The sequence below is a fragment of the Ambystoma mexicanum genome, chromosome 3p (genome assembly GCF_040938575.1).
Source record: "Ambystoma mexicanum isolate Mex_15411 chromosome 3p, UKY_AmexF1_1, whole genome shotgun sequence".
Taxonomy (NCBI): Eukaryota; Metazoa; Chordata; class Amphibia; order Caudata; family Ambystomatidae; genus Ambystoma; species Ambystoma mexicanum.
In genome coordinates, this window is record NC_090925.1 from 831,070,420 (window position 1) to 831,092,094 (window position 21,675).

Consider the following 21,675-nt stretch of genomic DNA (forward strand, 5'->3'; position numbering starts at 1 on the left):
TTGCTATAAGTTCATCTTTTACTTTGGCTAGCCGGTCCAATTCTTTCTGGTCTACACCTCCTTCTTCAGTTCTGCTTGAGTGGCGTTCTCTCCATTTGTTGGAGCGAGTGAGTGTGATAGCGGCCCTGATCGTTGGGTCGGCTTTGCTCCTTTCCTCGAACGTCGTGGTCGAGATGGTGGGCGGCATGGCATTTGACGATAGGTACAAGACATATTCAGTGGCCTCATGTGCCAAGGTGTCATCTTTGTCCTGTAGAGGGTGTCTGGATAAATAGTCCGCTGGGTTTGCATCTCCTCCTGGTTTATGGATAATGGTGTAATCGTATTCCTGTAGTCTTATCCCCCATCGCTCTATGCGGGGTGGCATCTTCGTCCTGGGGTTCCCAAAGATAGATAGGAGGGCTTGGTGGTCTGTCACTAGGGTAAATTTCCGGCCAATGATGAAGTGGTGGTACTTTTCACACGCCCATACCGCGGCCAGGCTTTCTCTCTCTGCTTGAGAGTAGGCTTTTTCCGTGTGTGACAGGGCTCGGTGGCCGTTGTGTGCAGAGTCAGTTTGTGCTAGGATGGCTCCCAGTCCCACCGGGCTCGCATCAACTGTGATGATGGTGTGCCAGTCTGGATGAAAATATGCCAGTTGTTTGTTGTTGGTAAGTCCCTCTTTTATCGCTCTGAATGCCTCCTGGCAGGGTGCGTCCCATATGAACGGTTGGTTCTTCTTCAGGAGGTTGCGGAGCGGGTCACTCGTTGTGGCGTAGTTCGGAAGGTATCGCGCACAATATCCCGCCATTCCCAATAGCGAGCATAACTCTGCTGTGTTCGTCGGCGCTCGAAGATCAGTGATGGCCTTTATTTTGTCCGGGTCTGCAGATATTCCGTTGTTTGAGAATGTGTGTCCGAAAAATTTGAGACTTGTTCTGTTAATGACGCACTTGCACTCATTCAGTGTTAGCCCTGCATCTTGTAGGATGGAGCAGATGTTTCTGAGAGCCCTATCGTGCTGTTCTTGATCTTTCCCAAATATCAGGATGTCATCACTGTAGTTTAGTGCATTCGTCTCCGATGCTATGAGACGCCTGATGGTCTCTTGGAATATTTCCGCGGCAGATGAGATGCCGAAATTTAATCTTTTATAACGGAACAGGCCGTTATGCATCGCAAATGTGGTTATGGGCCGTGATTCTGGGTCCAGGACGAGTTGATGGTAGCCCTGGTTGAGGTCAAGTTTTGAGAAAAATCTCGCCTGGTTTAACCTGATTAGCATGTCCTCCAATCCTGGTTCTGGATGCCTTTCTCTCTGGATGGCGGTATTTGGGATGCGCATGTCTACGCATATGCGAAGGCGACCATTGTCCTTGGGAACAATTACTATTGGTGACACCCAGGGTGTTGGCCCTTCCGCTTTCTCTATGATGTCATTCCGGAGGAGAAGTTGTATTTCCTTTGATACTTGTTCCTGGAGGTGGAAACCCACTTTCCGTGGGTGTTGTGGAACTGGCCTGACATTTTTGTCTATGTGTAGTTTGATGCATGGCCCTTTTAACATTCCTACTCCTTCGAATAGTTTGGGGAAAGTGTTCTTGAGTTCCCTTTTTGCCAACGGTCTGTCTATCATTGCCCTGACAGATTCGCATGGTAGTGGTAGTCCTTCAATGACCTCCGACTGGTCATAATGTAGGTCAATCAGGGCAAGTGCGTTAGCTGTCCTGTAACTGAGAAGGCAGCGGCCAATAGCTGGGCTTCTTATCACATGTATCGTGGCGGTTGCTGTGATGTCTCTGTGCCGTAGATCGCATTGGAATTTCCCTTTTGATGTCATGGGTTGGGCTGCTCCCCATTGGAAGATGTGTGTCTTAGACTCTTGGATGGGGTATGCCGAAGCTATTTAACGATAAATGTCTTCATTCATGACGTTTACCGTCGCTCCTGTGTCAACGATAAATCTGTTTTGGGCTCTTCCCATTTGAATTGTTACTCTGGGAGCCGCAGTGTCCTCCTCCTCCACACTGAGAAGGCATACATACTCTCGGTCGTAGCCGTCTTGCAGGTATTGAGACTGTTCATTTCCACCTGGTGGATAATGTGGTGGGGCGTAGGGGTATGGCTCTCTGTCGCGCTCCCGGATGTCTGGTGCTTCCGCTTTGCGGTTGTCTTCGCGTTCTAGTTCCTGCATGAAGTCATCCTGATAGGCATCATATAGTTCGTGGTCTTTCCTGTCCGGTTCAATCTGAAGTCCCTCCAGAGCTCTCACTGTGTTTGGGCATTGATATGATGGCACGAGAGGTAAGTTCCTATCCACTTGGTGATGCTGTTCTTTATGTGCGTCCATTATGCGAGGGGCAGGTCGTGGGCGTGTTGATCCCCCTTCCGGTAGTAGTTCCTTGCACATCACTTGGAAGTGGTTCTCCATTCTGCATCTCATGCACCGTTGCCCGATGGCGGGGCACGGTCCTCTGTGTGGATATCCGAATCCACAGCGATAGCATTGGCGGTCACCCTGTGCTCGTTGTGTCGGGTACCTCTGGTTGGTCCTTGGTTGGGGGTTTAGCTGGCGGGCATAGGGATGTATTGCAGCTATAGTTTCTCCCTTTTTTGGGTTCTCAATGGCTGCTGCCTGAATGTCCACTCTTTCGTTAACCCTGGCTAGGTCTAGCACTTCTTTTAGGGATAAGGGTTTCTTGAGGAGGTGCTTCCGGAACATCGAGGATACACACCCTTCTATAATGCGTAATCTAATGGCTTCTTCGTCATTAAAGTTAGCAAAGTCACATTTGGATATTTTCCTTTGGAGACGTATTACGAACTCCCCTATTGATTCGTGAGGTAGCTGGCCACATTAGTTGAAAGTGTATCTTTCATAGTCCCGGTTAGGTGAGATGACCAGCTTTTCGTTAATGGCTTGCAGGAGTCTTGCATATGTGGTGCGATCTTGTGGAGGGATTGTGCGTATAATGTTTTTGATCCCTCTCCCTGCGACATTTGCAAATATGCTCAGTATGTTGGGAGGTTCTTGCGTGCCAATGGCACCTATGAAGTCGTCAAATTCCTCCATCCATTCTTCCCATCTTTGCCCCTGGTCATGGTGTGGGTTTAACGTGAACGGGGCAGGTCTCCTCATTAGGCTTGCATGAGAGAAGGGAGCTCCCGGTGGTGGTGGTGGTGGTGCATTAGGGTCTGCCGCGTCTGCAGATGACATAGTGGTGTCGCTTGGTGGTCCTACGTCCACTGAGGTGGTGTGCGTGTGTTGTCACCTGGTTGTGGGCTTTCTTGGTGTGCAGCGTGGAGTGCTGCGTCTCATATGCTCGGGGTGCCCTAGTAGGCTTTTGCACAATGTCTCTCTTGTTCTGCTGCGGTGTAGGTTCGCGTGTTGGGGCACACTGTTCACCTTCTGCTTCTTGTGCGCAGAACGGCACTCTGGCAAATGTCACCTTTAGGTGTGTTTGCTAATGTGTCACGTGGGTGGGAGACTCGGGGTTCCCCTTTTGCTACCCCTTTCCGACACCTTACTTGAAGGGTGGATGCCGCGAGCCTGCGGGTCTCCTCTTCCGTGACGTGTGGGCCTGCTGTATTCCCTCATGGTCTTCCTACTTCTCGTGGGCCTCTTCCGGCTCGCGGGCTCTTCTCGTCGTTGGCGTCCGCGGTCCTCTTCTTGCCGAGGGGGCGCGGGACCTCCACTGCTGGGCGCTGCGGTCCTGGGCTCACGGGCCCTACGATCTCCCGGTCGGCTGGTCTGCTGTCGGCTGGCTTCCGCCGCCGGGCACTTCGGTCTCGGGCGCACGGGCCCCTCGATCACCTGGTCGGCTGGTCAGATGCTGGTAGGCCTCCGCTGCTGGGCTCTACGCTGCTGGGCTCTCCAGTCTTGGGCGTATGGGCCCCTCAATCTTCTGGTCGGCTGGCCTGTAGCTGGCAGTCCTCCGCTGCCGGGCTCCTCACTGCCGGGCTCTCCAGTCTTGGGCGCACGGGCCCCACGATCTTCTGGTCGGCTGGTCTGCTGCTGGCAGGCCACCACTGCTGAGCTCCACACTGCTGGGCTCTTCGGTCCTGATACACTGCAGGGCACACAGGCCCACCGGGTCTGCTGGGCTCACGAGCCCTCCTTGACTGCTGGGCACACGGGCCCACCTAGCAGGGCACACGGGCCTCTGCTGATCCGCCGGGCACACAGGCCCTCCCTGAACGCTGCTGGGCGCGCAGGCCCTCCTCACACTGCTGGGCTCACAGGCCCTCCAAACTGCTGCCGGCACGCAAAGGGTCGCATCGGCTTCGTCGCCAGTGTTGGACCCCGCTCATACGCACGCACTCAGGCCTACAAATGACACGGAGCCAAATTCGCGGTGAACCAACTTTATTCACCTCCAAACTCCAACTGCCGTCCCCTCCCTCCAGCCCCTCCCTTTCCGTCTTTCCTCCCGCTCTTTCTCCTTGGCTGCCCTTAAAGGGGCAGTGTCTTTTTATTCATGTGTAACACCTACAATCACCTGGCGCCATGGTGTCAGTCTCACGCTGACTCGCTGCCTGCAGGCCCTGATCATGCAGAGCAGATCAGAGTAGGTACTGCAGGCAGTCCTGAGCCGGCACGAGACTGGCCCAGGCGTGGGCTTGAAACCAACCCCTCGCCCGATTTCGACCCGCTTAATACACGTGGTAAGATTAGAGTGACCAGATTTCCAAAACGAAAAACCGGGACGACCAACAACATAAAAGAGAGACTACCCCATTGCAGCCCACTAATTACTACCCTCCCCCAACAAGCCCCCAGAACCACCACCCAATCATATTTCCAGCACTTCTCCTTTCTATATATATATATATATATATATATATGTATATATATATATATATATATATATATATATATATATATATATATATATATATATATATATATATATATATATATATATATATATATATATATGATCTCATTTGTGCAGGTTTGTCTGTGAATCTTGGCATGTTAATTCAAAACAGGCGTTTGCTCTAATTGATATAACATGGCTTGCTGTACAGTCATGTCCAAGCCAGTCTCTGTGGCACAGTCAGGAAGTGTTTTGACTTGTAACTGAAAGGTTGGGGGTTCGAGCTACTCCTCACTTCAAAATTCGGAAAGTGTTGTAAATGAAAAAACTCCTGTCTGGTCACCCTAGGTAAAATAAAGGAGGACACAGCATGACTGCAACTGACCTCACTGAGTGCCGGTGCCCAAAAAAGAGTGCCAGTGTTGCCCACCGGCAAACACTGGCACAAATTAAGCACTGCCACACTCCTCTGTCAAAATCCTCAGACCTATAACCTGAAGGTGAAGGGAGGAGTGGAGGAGAGATATCGTGGTAGGAGGCAAGAAAATGAATGTGAAATGTGGTTAGACTCGGAGGGAGCGCTGCTGCGTTGCCGTGCGCAGTGCATCCCTGGCCTAAATATAACATTCTCCATCACAGAAAGTGTCACGAGATTGCCGATAGTTGGCAGCACCTTCGGTAAAGTAGAAATGTTCCATCCCATGTGGAAAGAAAGCATATTTTGCAGTAGCCTAGACTCTCCTACGCGTGTACTCTTTTGCCATCTTGTTGTGGCCTAACTTTGTATGATCCTTTATTGTGCCTGTTTGAGAAATATCGTCTTTTATATTAGCCAAATCTAACTCTCTGTGAGGAATGCCATCTATTTCCCGAGGAGAACGACGCCTCATCTGTAGTGATGTTGGCCAGGGCTGGTCATTGGGCAGATCCGGCACCAGATGTGTAGCCGGATCTCGGGATCCGGCCAGAGTCAGCCGCCCCAAGCCCCTGCTCTGCGCTGGGGAGAAGGAAAAAAAAAGCACACATGACCAAACTGTAACTTCCTTTGGTGACCCCATGCAAGAGGTCACAAGAGGAAGTTACAGTGCTCACCGACGACCCGTTTATTTATTTATTTATGCAATCTTTTTCGGATACTTGTATCCCACAAACATTGCATGAATAAATAAATATACAGGTATCCGACAAACATTGCATAAATAAATACCCCTATTAACATCACACAGGATGCAGCCACCCAACAGCTTTCAGAGGGGAGCTGCAGGAGCTGTACTGGGTGAGGTTCAAGTAAAGGAAAACGTTGCTTTTGGTGAACAGAAATCACGCTGTTTGAATAGTACCGAAGGGGAAGTTTTAAAAAAAAATCTAACTCCAAATTGTGCATTTTAAAGAATATTTCCTCAGCAACACTGGTGAAAACTATTTTCCTCATAGTGAAGTAACTCATCAGCAGTGCCATGGAAGTGGTTTAAAGTGGAATTGATATATAGTTTGGAAAAAGAAGCGGCATGAAAGAAATACCGCTGTTTTAAACCATTTTTTTAAAAATTATTATTTTGATTTGGCTGAATGAATCAACCTTTCAAAAAGAAACATATACCCAAAAAAACTATACAATATTCAAAGTCAATGTTACACAATTTCAAACCTAACATTAAAACCTAATTGACAATGTATAATTTGTACTGTTTTCAAATACACATACAACTTTACATCTTAATTCGTTTGATAAGGAGTCACATGTTTAACAAATTGGGCCAACGCACTCTGGACAGAGGACTTCGTATTGGTTAACAGATAGAGCCATATTTCTTCTTTGGAATGGAATATTTGAAAATTGCATTTTGCATGAAAGTATTTATGTCTCAGACCAATTAAAGCTGGACACTCAACCACTAAATGGCATAGTGTTTCAATTACTTGTTGGTTGCAACAGTAGCTGCAGAAAATTTGAGCCTGTGACACCAATTGCCTTCTTCCCAAAATCTGCCTCGTTAAACATAAGTTCAAACGGATACGCATCATCTGAGTCCTTACGAAATTGGAAGCACATTTGATTAAATACGGCTCAGGGCAACGCATTTTTTTGTGGGACAACTTTACCACTTCACAGTCTACATATTCTAAACATTGATTAGTTTGAAACTATTATTTTGGACATTTCCTTTGATCGGAGGTCAACTGCAAGCTTCGCCCCATCTTAATCCCGCCTCCTCGGACACCGCCCCCCCAAACTCCGTACCCAAGCCGGGCCCTTGTGGGATCACCACCAATTTATTTCCGTTTCCACCACTCGGTGTAGCCCCTTTTTTCAGACGCAGAGGTGACGCTGGGCGAGCAGAATAAGGCGGCAATGGCTGCTCTGAACTTTCTGTGACCTCTAGAACTGTTGCCAGGCTGTAAGGTGCTGCTATGAGGTGTAATTGAAAGTGGTGGATTCTATGTATGACGCAGAACGTCACTTTACTAGATGTGCACTGTCCTCAGAATCAGGCCTTCAGGCCTTTCACCTTCTGACTTGAGTGAAACGAAAACCACTGAGTTGGGAAATACATCTTGTTTCACAAAGAAACAATTCTAATAAATCAATCGAATTAGGATCCAGCTATATGATACAAAATGTAATTTAAACATGGAATAACACCATAATTTATAACAAATGCATCGCAGCTTTTCCCCCCATCATTGTGAAAACGTGATGCATCCTGGAATCTGCACATTAATCTCATTGCACAACTGTTTCCTTGGAAAAAAACATTTTATTATTTATCGAAGGGGCAGTGCTCTGTGGCTGGCATTTTTTTCATTATATCTGCTCCTGCAAGTTGAAGAGGGTGCTGTTCCAGGGATGATGTTGATTCACCAAAATGCCCTGGGTAGCGGATGTGACATCACAGGAAGTGATGTCACAGGACCTTTGACCTGGATATCATCAGTTCCTTAACCCTGGTGACATCATATGTCATGAATGGGGTCATGATATGATAGGGTTAGACCAAATATAATCAACATAGGGCGAGGCACTGTCATTGATATGCCTATTCAGCATTGTATGGCCAGTTACATCCATATTATGAAAATTATAGCTGCATGTCAGGTTTTGCCATTATATGATAAGTAGAGCCCCTACATTGCCAGTTGTTACGATATTACGGTATCCAAAAATCCAATCGATGATACTCACCAACAATGCACAGGAGCATTAATGCTTTGATTCATGATAATGATTTGCTATTTAAATAGCACTTTTGCCAAAGTGCTATGCATAGCACATTTTTACATACAATTATCATCCCAACCAAAGATGGTACTCATTTATCAACCTCAGAAGAATTAAAGACTGAGTTGACCTTCCCAGGATTCGAACCTGCAGATCACACATAGATCGCACCAGTGAGGGCTCAACCAGCTGAGCTATCTAACCGCTTTGCTATTAAAAATGCAATTCCACAAGAGAACATGTCAAAATTGGTTGCACAATGTAGGCCGGGCAAGTACCAACACTTATCATGTCTGCTGTAGCCTTGATGATGCACAGTAAAACATGCCATGCCACAGTAAGACATACCTAGATGGGCTTTCCCCAAAATGCCAAGCTAACTACATAATAACACTTATCATGCATACTTTATTACAGATGCCCAGAAAAAAATATACCATGCCACAGTAAGGACAAGTGAGACTGGCTGCACCCAAAAGTGTAGCCAGGTAATTACACTTCTCTTGATTGCTTGATTAGAGATGCCCAGTACAAAATGTCAATTCACAATAAGACATGGCTAGACTAACTGCATCAAAATGCTAATCCAGCCACATAGTAACACGTATGATGCTTACTTCATTATGTAATAAATAACCTATCATATCATATCATGTATGCCCAAAAAATATGCCATGCCACAGTAAGAAATGGCTAGACAGGTAATAACACCATGCTTACTTTATTATAGATGTCCAGTAGCTATGTCCTTCCATAGTAAGAGATGACTAGACTGGCTGTACCAAAATGCGAGTCAAACCACTAATACATGTCATGCCTGCTTTTCATTGATGACCATTATGTTTTAGCGCACCTCTGTCCCGCTCCACCCTTCCCACATGTCCCCTCTCCCACCCATTAGCCTCCTCAAACCTCCAAAATCAGCTCCCTGACCAAGTATTACCTCCATGTCCCGCTTCCTCATCCAAGTACATATGTATCATGAGGTAAGGTGCTTCATAGGCAAGTACAGGGATGAGGAAGAGTGGGACTAGGAGTAATGAAGCTCAATAGTAAGTAATCCAGGCATTTAAAACAAGCACACCCATTCACTTGCTCATTTACATGGGAACCCGTTCACCATTCACTCACACACGCACCCCCAGCCACCCATACATCATGCACTCATTCACACACATTACATGACATACACACACACACACACACTACATTACAATATATACTGAGCCACACACACACTTTTACACTTAAATGTTTTAATTTCCTTACCTTTCCAAATCCGCTGCTCCTTTTCTGCAGGCAAGCCTCTTACTCCCATGCTCCAGCAAGCATGCAAGGAACCAGCTCCAGTTCCTGTCATGCGCAGCAGAGCAGAGGAGCAGGGGGGGTAATGGGGGTGGGGTGCGGGACTCATATTTCTAAATGAAATAGCTTCTTTTTTAAGTCACTGACTTCAAAAAGAAATAATTTCTTTTCAAAATCCGAGCCCCCGCCCCCATAACCAAGGACCGCAGAGGCAGTCCCAGGAGTCGCACAAAGGTTGCCAGGGAAAGCAGTTGCAACCCCTGGGGACCCCCACATTTACATCCCTTTGCTGCTCTTTTAGAGGGGAACCTTGAGGACTTGGGACACATAATCACTTATATTTTCATTGCGCAAAAGAAGATGCTGTCCATAGGAGGGGCTTTCGCGCTAGTGTCTTGCGCTGACCATATGCCATGATGCTTTAGGTGAGCAGCAAATCCGCAACAAATCACTAAAGAAAGTACAGCTTACTGTTGTGAAAAGCATGGATTTGTTTTTCTCCTGTTGACAGGGGCACCCAACTGCTGGGATGGTCATTGTTGCTAGACATATCACTCTTTGTTTTTCTTTAATTTGCAATTCTACATTTGGTAAATCTTGGATTTGCCGTAACTGTATATTTAATCAGAGCGGGCCAGTTACCAAAGGTTGCACCTACAGAATGCGCCCTTTTAATGATAATTTAGCATTTATATAGCGCTACTAACACTCAGGTATCTGAGCGCTGTTTATTATTACCCACGGTGTGTGGTGCTCATTTATTGAGCTCGGAAGGATGAAAGGCTGAGATTGCCCCTGCCGGGAGCTTTTTTTTTAAATTATTTGTTTTTGGTTAAAAAAACCTTTACAAAATTGCATCGTATTTATCACATATTAAACACATATTAAACACATCTTACATATACAAAATCGTAAAATACATTTAAAATGTGCAGCTTTTGTCATTTCATATTATTGTCCATTTGCAAGACATATATTCTTACAATAGATTTGTAACGCATTCTAATTAGTATATACTTTACAAAAGTTTTGAAAGTTAAAATCGTACATCTTTGTTAATTGATTTTTTCTTGGGTTTCAAATCTTGTGAGTTCCGTTTCTATGATTTTTAAAAAATTACCCAAGGCTAAAATTAATGGGTAGTGTGCGCCGTTCATGAGTCTTTCCCATAGAAATGCGGTACAGTCAGTAAACTCGATAGTAACAAATTTAGCCAGATAGAACGTGCGTAGACCTTTAAAGTAACCACAATGCAATACTAAGTGTTTTAAGGTTTCATAGGGTTCTTTCCATACCGGAAATCTACATTGCGTTGTTTGCATATACATTGCTTTTCCTGCCCAATGCTGACACCGTTCTTTTGTATGGAATTGATTTAATTTAAAACGTATGTACAATCTCCTAATAATCGGACAAGGAAATAGATTAACATAGAGATTGCATGGAATTTGTTTCCGCGCAAACTTAGCACATTCGGAGTATGTAGAATAACACTTCATTTGGTCAATTGTTTCGGATCCAATCCTCCTCAAATAGTTTTTTCTTAACAAAGGCAGGACATAAGTACAAATCCTCTGAAGTTACTTTAAGTCTATCTAGTATCACATTCATTAGCGTTTCAAAGCTCTTAATCGTGGCTACTGAGTTAGTTTCCATCGCATGTTGTAAGTCTTGGTATAGACAATTTCTAGGCGGATTTAATATCTTCGCATAATTTGATAATAGACGCCATACCAGTCTGCATGATAGAGAAATCAAGCTTAGCTCGTGCCTAATCATGCAATTTGGGATAGACATTGCAATATTTAAAACATCTTTAAGTATATGTCCTTGCATAATATCTAAGTATTCACATAAGTCAAAAGGACACACGTCAAGAATATAAATCAAAACCGCTTGAACCTTCATGGTTAAATAGTCACGCATAGGTCTTAAGGAAAATTGGCAGTATCTTGTAAAGATGATCTTCATTTGGCTCTTTAATGGGCGTACTTTATTGTTCAATCTTTCCTTCCAGATGTTAATTGAAGAATTACTGCTTAGTTGATAGCCAAGATAACACATTTCAGACTGTATTTGTATTGCAAGATTGCCCATTTTCCACCTAAATGATTTTAATTTCCTACTAGCATGTAATATAAGGATATTTGTTTTGTTGACATTTGGTACAAGATTTAAATCCAAGGCATATTTCTCAAAAGCAAATAATTTCGCTTGAAGGCCAGATGGAGTAGTGTCCATTATAAGCAGGTCATCGGCAAATGCCAACCAATGTAATCTTATTGCGCCTAGCCTAACAGGATACATCCCCAGGTCCTTCCAAATCCGATCTAGATCGCAGATGTAAAGATTAAAAAGCATAGCTGCAAGATTACAGCCTTGTTTTAAACCGATCTGAGTTCTAATGGCCTCCGTGATTGCACCATCACTGGATAATTTTACTTTATATGCAGTGTTGGAATGCAGCATTATTAACCAGTATATTATTTCTGATGGAATTCCTAGTTGTATTAGTTTAGTCCATAGTATGTTCCTTATACCACAATCAAAGGCACAAGATAGATCAATGCTTGCTATGTAGATCGGATATGCTCCTTTCTTTTTTGTACTAGAAATGATATGGGACATCAATGTAGCGTTCAGTGTAGTGCCCTTTGACTTCCTAAAGCCTATCTGAGATTTTGCCAAAATATCATTAGTGGCGATACACTTTTCCAAGTCGTACAGAAGAAGGCTTGCAAAAATCTTCACACATATATTAATAAGCGATATAGGTCTATAATTCTGTGGTTCAAGAGCATTGCCTCTCTTATATATTGGTACGATTATAGACGTACCCCATTGCTCTGGTATGTTACCGATTTTAAAAATCACATCAAATTTAATTTTCAATATCGCTGCCCATAAAATTGGTTCGGCTTTATACATGCACGAAGGTATGCCATCAGGGCCGGGGGCATTTGATTGAGAAAGTTTATTAATTGCCCATATAATGTCTGTTTCAGACCATTTCAAAGTATCCCATTTCGTAAGGGAATTTAGTACAGGGGCATCAAATTTAAATCGCGTTGGCATAGCGAATTTCTCTGTTATGTATGCGGCCCATATATTAGCCGGGATAATATTCACATTAGTAGCAACCTTAGAGCAAGTGGGGTTACGCATAATCGACCAAATATACCTGGAGTCATGTCTACATAATTTGCGCACAATTTCACAATTAACATTATTCGATTTAATTTTTTCAGAATTCTTGTTTCATTTTTAAAATTCAGTAGAATACAATTTTTTTCATATTTGATCTGAGCATATTTATGCACAAGCTTCTTAACAGTGCGCAACTCTTTGTTTTTTTCCGTTTTAGGAGCTGTATAGCAGGGTCAAACTTATTAATATGAAGTAAATCCTTCAAAGTTGATTTACCTTTAACAGTTTGTATAGCTTTGCTAATTATTCCGATTGTTTCATCCTCTGTCAAACAAAGAGACACTGAGATCCCAACATAGTGATATTTTAATGAACTCAGTACTGACTTTCTCTGCTATTCGATTACATAATGCCAAGTTCCATCTCACAGAAAGTTTAGGTCGATTAATTTCATATAGTGGCAACAAATGATTTATTCTATAGCAAGCATGTGTATACATTAGATTTAGTTGAATGGGAGCATGATCACTCGGGTTAATTGGATGGATCAGCACCGGTGAAACTAAGTGTATCAGATCATTCGAAATTGCAAAATAATCTATCTTGGAAGTGTGAATACCACGACTCCATGCGTGGTTGGGACTGTCTATCTGATAGTTCACAAGCGATATCTCCCATGTATCAAAGTAGGCAATCCATTTCGTACCCCTGTTCCTAGCTTCCAACTTCCCCAAGTTAACATTGCAGTTCATCACCATATTATTCAAACAACATAAGGAGTTAAAATCACCAGCTATAATAATCTTGGGTGAAGCTGCGAAATCATGAATATGTTCCAAACAAAGATCTAAGTCGTCAAACATAACGTCTAAGGATACTTTCAAATGATTCCAGTAGAGTGATAACAAGTATAGGCAATCCTGGGGATTGTTGCCCAGACCTATTTCTATTGCCACCACCTGGGATGAAAGATGAATCTCAGATAATTTGCATTTAAACCTATTGCAATTCCTCCCATTGGGCGCCCCAGAGTACCCCTATTAGCATGGCTACAAATCGTACAATATTCATCTAGAATCAAATCAAAGGTACACATTGTCTCCTGTAAGAAGATGATATCTGGTTTATCATTATTGGGGAAGGAAGAAAGCCAACTTTGAAGCGCATGGTAGCCACATGAGTTCCATGATATTAGGTTTAAACTTGATTGCTTTATTTGCTAGGCTGAGGACGAAAGATTTTTAAAAGAAGAGATAGAACGCATTGACGGTTCAATCCATGCTAAATTTTGATTGCCGGCAGTCATGGCAATGATCTGAGATATGCAGGTTTGTTCCATGGCTATTCCAGATGGGTCAGAAGGGATCACTGTTGGTATTGGAATAGGTTTATGAAGGAACTCTTGAGCATCAGATTCATAATTGAAAGTGTGCAGGCTGTAACCCATGTTCTTCAATTCAGTTCTATAACTCAAAATCAATTTCAACACCATAGAATTGCCTACATAACCCAGCATTCTATAGTTATTCTCTAGTGGCAAAGCAATTTGTTCGAAGTCCGTGGTAGTTAACATACGCAATGGTGGTATCTTCACTAATATCTCTAAAAGGTGAGTTCTATTGATACGTTTACCCCTCAAGACTTCGGACTCACCTTCCAGTCCTATAATATTAAGCTCTTCTCTAGGTGGTGTATCCTGTTTAAACCTTTGTTCGCCAGAAGATAAGTTACCAGCTGCCAAGCTTAAATTAGGGATTGCTATTTCCGATGAGGCTAAAGGTACTGGGGCAAGATTCTGATTGTTATAGACGGTAGTCTGGTTGGAGATGTGATCGCCAGCACGTGTCCCTAGTTGGCATTCATTCATTACGCTTGGCTCCGGATATTTCAATTCCGATAAATTAAATTCTCCTGCTAGTGCTTTTGAAGACAGAGCACCACTTTCGACTGCAGAATTTAAGATTTGGATCATACCAGTAAGTGATAATGTATCCGATGGCTTAACTTGGGTTTGCTCATTACTCCCAAGGCCAGATAGTTTAGGTGCTGGCAATGTAGATCCTAACTTCTGGTTTAAATCAGCAGCATTGCTTCGCTCATCACTCGTCACTTGAGTTTGTGCATTGCTCCACGGGCAAAATGATTTTGATAATGGCATTATTGGTCCTAAGTCATGACTTAGCTTAGTAGCAATAGTTCGCTCATCACTCCTCGACTCCTGATCCATCTTATGTACTGGGGTAGTAGGTGCTATGTCTAATTTTGTGGCCAGACTAAGATCTGTATGCTTTCCTGGACCACAAATAATCACGTAATTGTTCCCAGTAAAAGGATGGATTGGTTTTATAGTAACTAAGTCAGGACAACATACATCCGCATATGATGGAGCAGTTGTAAGACTTGAAGGTTTAGGTATCGAGGAAGCAGTTATGGTGCTTTTCTCTTCTTCAATTTTTTGCCTAGTAATTATAATCCCTGCCTTAGTAGTAGATTTTAGGCCCTTTGATGGGAAGTAGTGCCCCAAGTCATTTTGAGTTTTTATAGATTCATCATTAGATGTCATGGAATCCCCATCCCTAATCCCAATTCCGGGTAACATTTTCTTAGATTTATTTTTGATAGCCGTTTCAGATAGTCCCAGATTGGTCAATTTGGTGACCCCTTTGGTCATTTTTGTTAAATCTTTGGCATTATTTTTATTATTTCTTTGTGATAATTTTCGGGGATAATGGATGTACTAGTAGTGCACAACTTTCTTCCGAAAGCAGATCTACATCTATAATGGCATATTCTTGCTGGGGAGGTATTTCATGCTTGATTCCTGAATCGATCTTTTCACCTTCAGTGCTTAACTGATCTTGGGATTTTAACATTTGTTTCTCTTTTCTTCGTTTCTCAGCTCGTTTTTTGGCTTTCAAATGCATTTTCTTAATACGTCTTGAGATAAACGAAGATTTATCACTTTTAGCCTTATTCTCCTCATCTGCCGTCTGCTCTTCGATAATTTTTAAGAGTTCAGACGGACTATCAGGAGATACAGACGAGATGTTAGGCTGAGGGGAAGAAGGCTTTGTGTCAAATGTAGATTTTATCATTCTGATATCCTGCTTCATGGATACGATATCAGTACCTAAGGTTCCCAGGATATTAGTCAAATCTATATATAGTAGTCGTGGTTGGTCCTCCTTAATTCCACGAGGTACCAAGTCCTCATTTGGAAAGTGGCACTGAGTTTGTTTATGTTCTAATGTCTGTGTTTCTGAGATACCAGGAGGTTTGTGGGAACTAGCGGCACAGGGGCAGAACAAAACAAAAGCTTTACTCGCTGTGCTATTTGTGGTCGAATCAGCAGTTATGTCCTTTTGTAAGCAACCTACTGACATAGATCCTCAAAAGCTTCTCCCATAATAGTAATTTAAAAAAATCATAAACAAACTTCATACTGGAGCTGGGAGAGTATGGGATCTCTGGGGTCGAGCCAGAGCCGAGCCAGGGGCTCCGGCCTGGCTCTTAGGGCCAAACACTAGCAGAGCCAGGTGAATTGATGCGCAGAAGAGAGGAGAGGGCGGGGGGTGGGGAGTGGGGGTGGTGAGTGGCTGTGTCAGGGGCTGGTGATGTAGAAAAGAGGCAGGACAAAGAAAAGAAAAGGGTATGTGAGGGGTCAGGGGGCCGTGACAAACGGTATGATGGGGTTTGGGGACTGAGAAAAGGGTTGTCAGGGGACTAGGGGCAGAGACAACCAGTGCAAGGGGACTAGGGTCTAAGTAAAGGGGTTACAGGGGGCTAAGGGAAGGGGTGGGAGGGGTCTAGGGGATGGGCAAAGGGGTGCAAGGGGACTATGGACCGAGCAAAGGGATGCAAGGGTGCTAGGGGCCAATCAATGGGATTCAAGAGGGCTAGGGGACCAGCAAAGCAGTGTGAGGGAGTTTGGAGAGCCGAGCAAAGTGGTTGGGGGCCAATAATAGAGGTGTGAGTGGTTGGAGTTGAGAAAAGCAGAGAAAACAGAACTAAGGAGCATGGAGGCCAGGAAAGGCCATGCCATGGGTTTCGGGAAGAGGGGGCGATGGGGTCGCACTGATGTTTTTTGGAGAAATGGGACTGGCGGCACTCGGGCGAGTCAGGATGTGCTTGTGCAGGAAAGGCCCTTGGCTGGGAAGGAGAATGATGGTGTGGGGGACGGTAAAGGGCTGATAACGTACCTTAAAATGTGCTGCTGTGCAACAGGAACCCACTCGCCTAAATTCCTGTCCAGGCTGCCTGACTTCCTGTTTTTATCACGGCCAGCCAATATATGAGTGGCTGGAGTAGGCCTGGATGTCAGACAGGTTACAGGGACAGGACGTCAGGCGAGCACGCTCCTGAGGTGCTGTCGGCACTTCAGGAGCCTGGTTTATTTTTATTTATTTATTTTTACAGGTGTGGACAGCTAGAGGGGCTAGTGGCTGGCCCTGCTTTGGGCAGGCACTGACCTGAGTTGAGGGTCAGGCAAGAATTGACCCAGGCCGGCCCAGGCCGGCCCATATGTAAAGGAAAGCAATACAATTCACAAGCAATTGCAGTAATTACAGTATAAAATCCAGAGCACACCCTAAAGAAAAAAAAAACTAGATCACAGCAAAAACTGTTCTGAAAAGCCTTGGACATCTGGATCTCTTTCCAATCACATACCATTGAAGGAGAAGCATCTTACTGTAACTAAGATTCACCTTTTCAACAAACCAAAAGGCCATACAAATACAAAAGGACCGAATAGGGATACACCACTAAAGTGGATGTACATTGGTATATTGCCATCTTCCACTATCTAAAACAATAGCTTTTTGCACTAGTAAGAGCCAAAACCTAAAGATTTGGAGTGCAGACACGCAGCGTGGAGCCCAAAAATGTTTATGTTTAAGTTTTATCATTTATATTGCGCACCACTGACCCAGAGGCTTAAGGGCGCATTATACAGACAACACAAGAGGGCAGGCACGTACCAGAAATCAAACACTAACAGGGGTGATTCCAACCTCCTTATCTAAACAGATAAGAAAAGGCCACCTTAGCTCTAAAAACACCATGGGGCAAATTTAATGTGTGGGGTGAAATGAACTCCCCCATACCCCTGGGTTTCCGCCAGTAGAAAAATACGTCATTAAGAGTTTTAGACTGGCTTTCCACTGGTGGATTCCCAGGAGAAGCTGTCAGAATGTCTGTCTCCATTGCCTTGTATGTAGACCAGTGGATTGTCGGCCAGCTTTCCTCTAGGAATCCAAGGATGGAAAGCCATGAAGTCAAAACTTTAAATGAGTAATTTTTCCATTGGTGGAAACCTGGAGGATTTTATTTACTGTACACTCCACACTCCAAATCAGCCCAAGGTACTTGTGTAATTGTATGAAAGTTAATAAAATTGCAAACAAGAACAAATGTAATTCTCTCATCAAATGGCAAACACATAAGATAGAAATAAAAAAAAAATCCTTTTTGTCCAAGCCTCTGAGTAGCTCATCCACCCTAATGTGAGTCGGAAGCTTATACAGTCAGTCATAGTCTGATGTTTTATATGCCTGTGACAAAGTTCATCCTCACACACTATCCATTGTAAGCAACACTGCTGTTCATTGGGCCAAATCACTTGCATCCCAAAGCAACCCATGCATATCATGAACGTTCCCCAAATCAAATACTGTAAATAACCTTATTGAACCGTAACTCTTTCTTGTGCTTTTTTCCTTGGACAGATTCCGGACCAGAGACAGGCCTCCTCTCACAAACCAGTTCTACCAGGCGGTGAAGGGCCTCCCAGCCACATATGATAGGAACACCTGGGCTAATTACAGACAGGTAGTGGACACCTACGGGACCCACTACATCACTGAGCTGTTCTTAGGTGGCAAGATCAGAGACGTGACTGCAATCAAGTCCTGCGAGTCGAGCTTGGATGGGGTCTCAGTGGATGAAGTGAAGGACTGCCTGAATCTGGAGGCTTCTGCCAATGTTGCGGGCAAAGGTAATGCTGAGGCAGAAATAAGTGCCTGTGAAGAGCTGAAGAAGAACAGACATTTTAAGGGGAGCTTCCATGAGACATACAATGAGCGGGAGTCGGAGGGAGTGGGCGGCCACCTTACTGCAGACCTCCTGTTTTCCGATATGCAGGATCCAGGGCCCTTCAATGTCTGGATAGAAAGCCTCAAGGAGCACCCAGGAATCCTTTCTTACTCTCTAAGACCCATCCATGAGCTTGTTAGGAGCCAAGGACCTCATAAAGAGAACCTCAGGATGGCCATTAGGGACTATGTGCTGGAGAAAACCCTTTATAAGAACTGCTCCAACACATGCCCCCCAGGCTCCAGTCCTAGCAAGAGAGACTCTTGCACTTGCTCCTGCCCGGGAGGCCACGGAATCAACAGCATGTGCTGCTCTACCAGCCGAGGGCTTGCCAAGCTGACCGTGCAGATTCAGCATGCCAATGGGCTCTGGGGAGATCATTTCACAAGGACCGACGCATTCGTGAAGCTGTCATTCGAGGGTAGGGAGATGAGGACGAACACTGTGTGGAACAATGACAATCCCTCCTGGGGAATCCACTTTGACTTTGGGATGGTGAATCTGCATGAAGCCAGCATTCTCCTAGTGGAGGTGTGGGATGAGGATAACCGGTATGACGATGACCGACTGGGGTCCTGCGAGAAGAGGCTTGTTTCAGGGTCCCACAACGATATCTGCTACCTGAACCATGGCAGCCTGAACTTCATGTTCAGTGTGGTCTGTGGACCAGCCCTAGGAGGTCAGAAGTGCCTAGATTATGTTCCTTCTCCAATTTGAGTACAATGAAGACTAGCGAGGCATCAAGGTAGCCATGTGATTCAATCACAGTTATGTGAATGGGTCACATGGCCGCAATGCTAAACCAAAGAGAAAAGCAAAGCAATTGGAGGCACAGTGAACATAATGTGCCCATAAAGAAACAGATAAGGTATACCAGGCAACAGGTATTGATATAAAGAAGAATGGTTTACTTAGCTATAACTGTATCTCTCCAGTATTGGGATTGTTCATAGATTCCCTTACTTTGAAGACTTTCCCGCCGTCAAACTGGAAATCATTGATGCAATAAAATATCACAGAAATGTTTAGAACACATTTTGAAATTCCACCTCTTTTTGATCCATTTTGCCCCAACCAACAAGAGAGAGAGGTTCAAAACTCTGCCCCAAAAGGCCATCTTCAGATTTACATAGTTGCCATGTAGCATGTATGGAATCTTACCCTTCTGGCTTCACTGAGGAAGAGGAGGCATAGCATGTAAATCTGTGAATGATACCACTGCCGAGGGCCTACAAATTACTTATTGTTCTTCAGAATTGGGTCTTTGCTTGATTCAGATGATGTAGATAGTTGTATATACATAATGAATAAGGGCTTCCCCTTACATTCTACCTTAATGGAATACATTCCTGAATACTGTATGTCCTACTGCAGATTAGCTCTTGCATCAGCATTCAGGCAGCAATGCCTCATAAAAGTATGCAGCAATTACTATGTCACTGCCCTGTAGATTTCTTGCAGAGGTACACCCCCCTGCAGCAGCGCCAATCTTGGTCTGCCTTTTGTAGAATGTACCATCAGTGAACCCTGGATCCTTTTCATTTTGCTTTTGAATGCCAGAGGTTGATGCAGGATGATATCTACCAAGAACTACCACACACAGATAGGGTTTCTTTAGCTGGCCTTACCAAAAGCAAGAAAACAGCTGCTCTCCGACTAAACCTGCCCCCTCACCCTTACCTCGGCTTACAATTAGGAGAGTCAGGAATTCATCGTGCTGGTAGTGCTGAGAGTGGCAGTTTCTGGCAGTGGCTAATTAACTACAGTGTGATGGGTCTTCGACAGTGAACTGTGTTCACCCTCTCTTTCTGGGATCCGGTGAGGAGTGTGTCACCTGTGAAATATTTATTGCCTTTATTTATGGATTCTGCTAGGGTGACATGCCTAATTCTATGTCCCCCTGGTTACAGTCCCACCCCCAATTCTGGGAAATGAACAGATAGTATATTTTCAAAACTCGAAATTGATTCAAAAGAATAGAGTCAACTTAAACCAAAGGAGGTCTCTAGTATTACACCAAGGAAATCGTCACAATGTTATTGATACAAGAACAATTAGTCAAATGAATTTCACTTGTATACATGAATCTCAATACTGGTTCTCACGCAAGCATTCCATTCCATAATCATACATATATATTACAGTTTAAAATATTCTAGGCACTCTAGACATTTAGATTGCTTCTGTCCAGGCAAACAATTTACTTCAATGATAATATTGCAGCTTTTTGACAAGTGTGTTCACATAATTTTAAATGTTTCAAAACTTTTCATTTTTGCCAGTATCAAAACAAGTATGGCATTGGAGAAAATGTATTTGAATAAATAATATTTCAATCTTACATTCATTTAACTTACTTCTAATATATAAGTTTGGGAGTTGTGAATATATTGGCTATGTGCAGGTCATTTAAATATAGACAATGGCAAGCTTGCATATTACTTGCACAGGCTTGAATTCATAAAAATAATGCTCTCAGGGATTTCACATTTTGCTCTGAATACACATGTGCGCAGTCTTCTCAGAATATATATTTGAAGCGTCCATAATCTTTGAATGTTCTTTGGATGATGTATTACTTTTGTATTATTAACAATTTGTTTTGGTTAAATATTTTGACAATGTATACTCAATGAACATGAGTCAAATGGACAAAAATGTAATTTTGTGATTGAATTAAGTTTAAAGGCATACCTGTTCTTGCAATTAACATTTAGAGATTACTGGGTCCAACGAGACAGGCAGTGAACAATAAACACCTAAGACTCTCACACCTTTGCTAAAATAGAAGTGATTCACTTTTCACATACAAATAACTTCCTGGTTGGGATACCATTTTTTTGTTAACTTTGTACATTTCCCCAGTCCCAATCCAATTAGGGAATGGTCCTTATTTAAGCAAGTTAATGTATTATTGTGCCTATTTGTGCAGTTTTGAGTCTACATGCCATCTCATATTACACGTGAGTCTGAATGTGCATTAAAAAATAAGAGACCGGCAGAGTTTAACACTGCATGATTTTCATTTAATAGAAACAATTATTTGTATTAATTTTGGTTGAGCAACCATCTAATGTATGAGTAGACCTACAACAGTTTCACATCGTGTTA

At 43.6% G+C, this 21,675-nt stretch overlaps 1 protein-coding gene across 1 annotated transcript in view; it reads left to right on the top strand.

Annotated features, from left to right (window-relative positions):
- The window catches only part of LOC138580956 (perforin-1-like), a 145,842-nt gene extending 126,245 nt beyond the window's left edge, over positions 1 to 19,597 (top strand). The window contains exon 3 of the mRNA XM_069651913.1: positions 18,198 to 19,597. Coding sequence (XP_069508014.1) covers positions 18,198 to 19,281 — 1,084 coding nt within the window. The 3' untranslated portion in view covers positions 19,282 to 19,597. The remainder of the gene's footprint in view (positions 1 to 18,197) is intronic.
- The last annotated feature ends 2,078 nt before the right edge of the window (positions 19,598 to 21,675 follow it).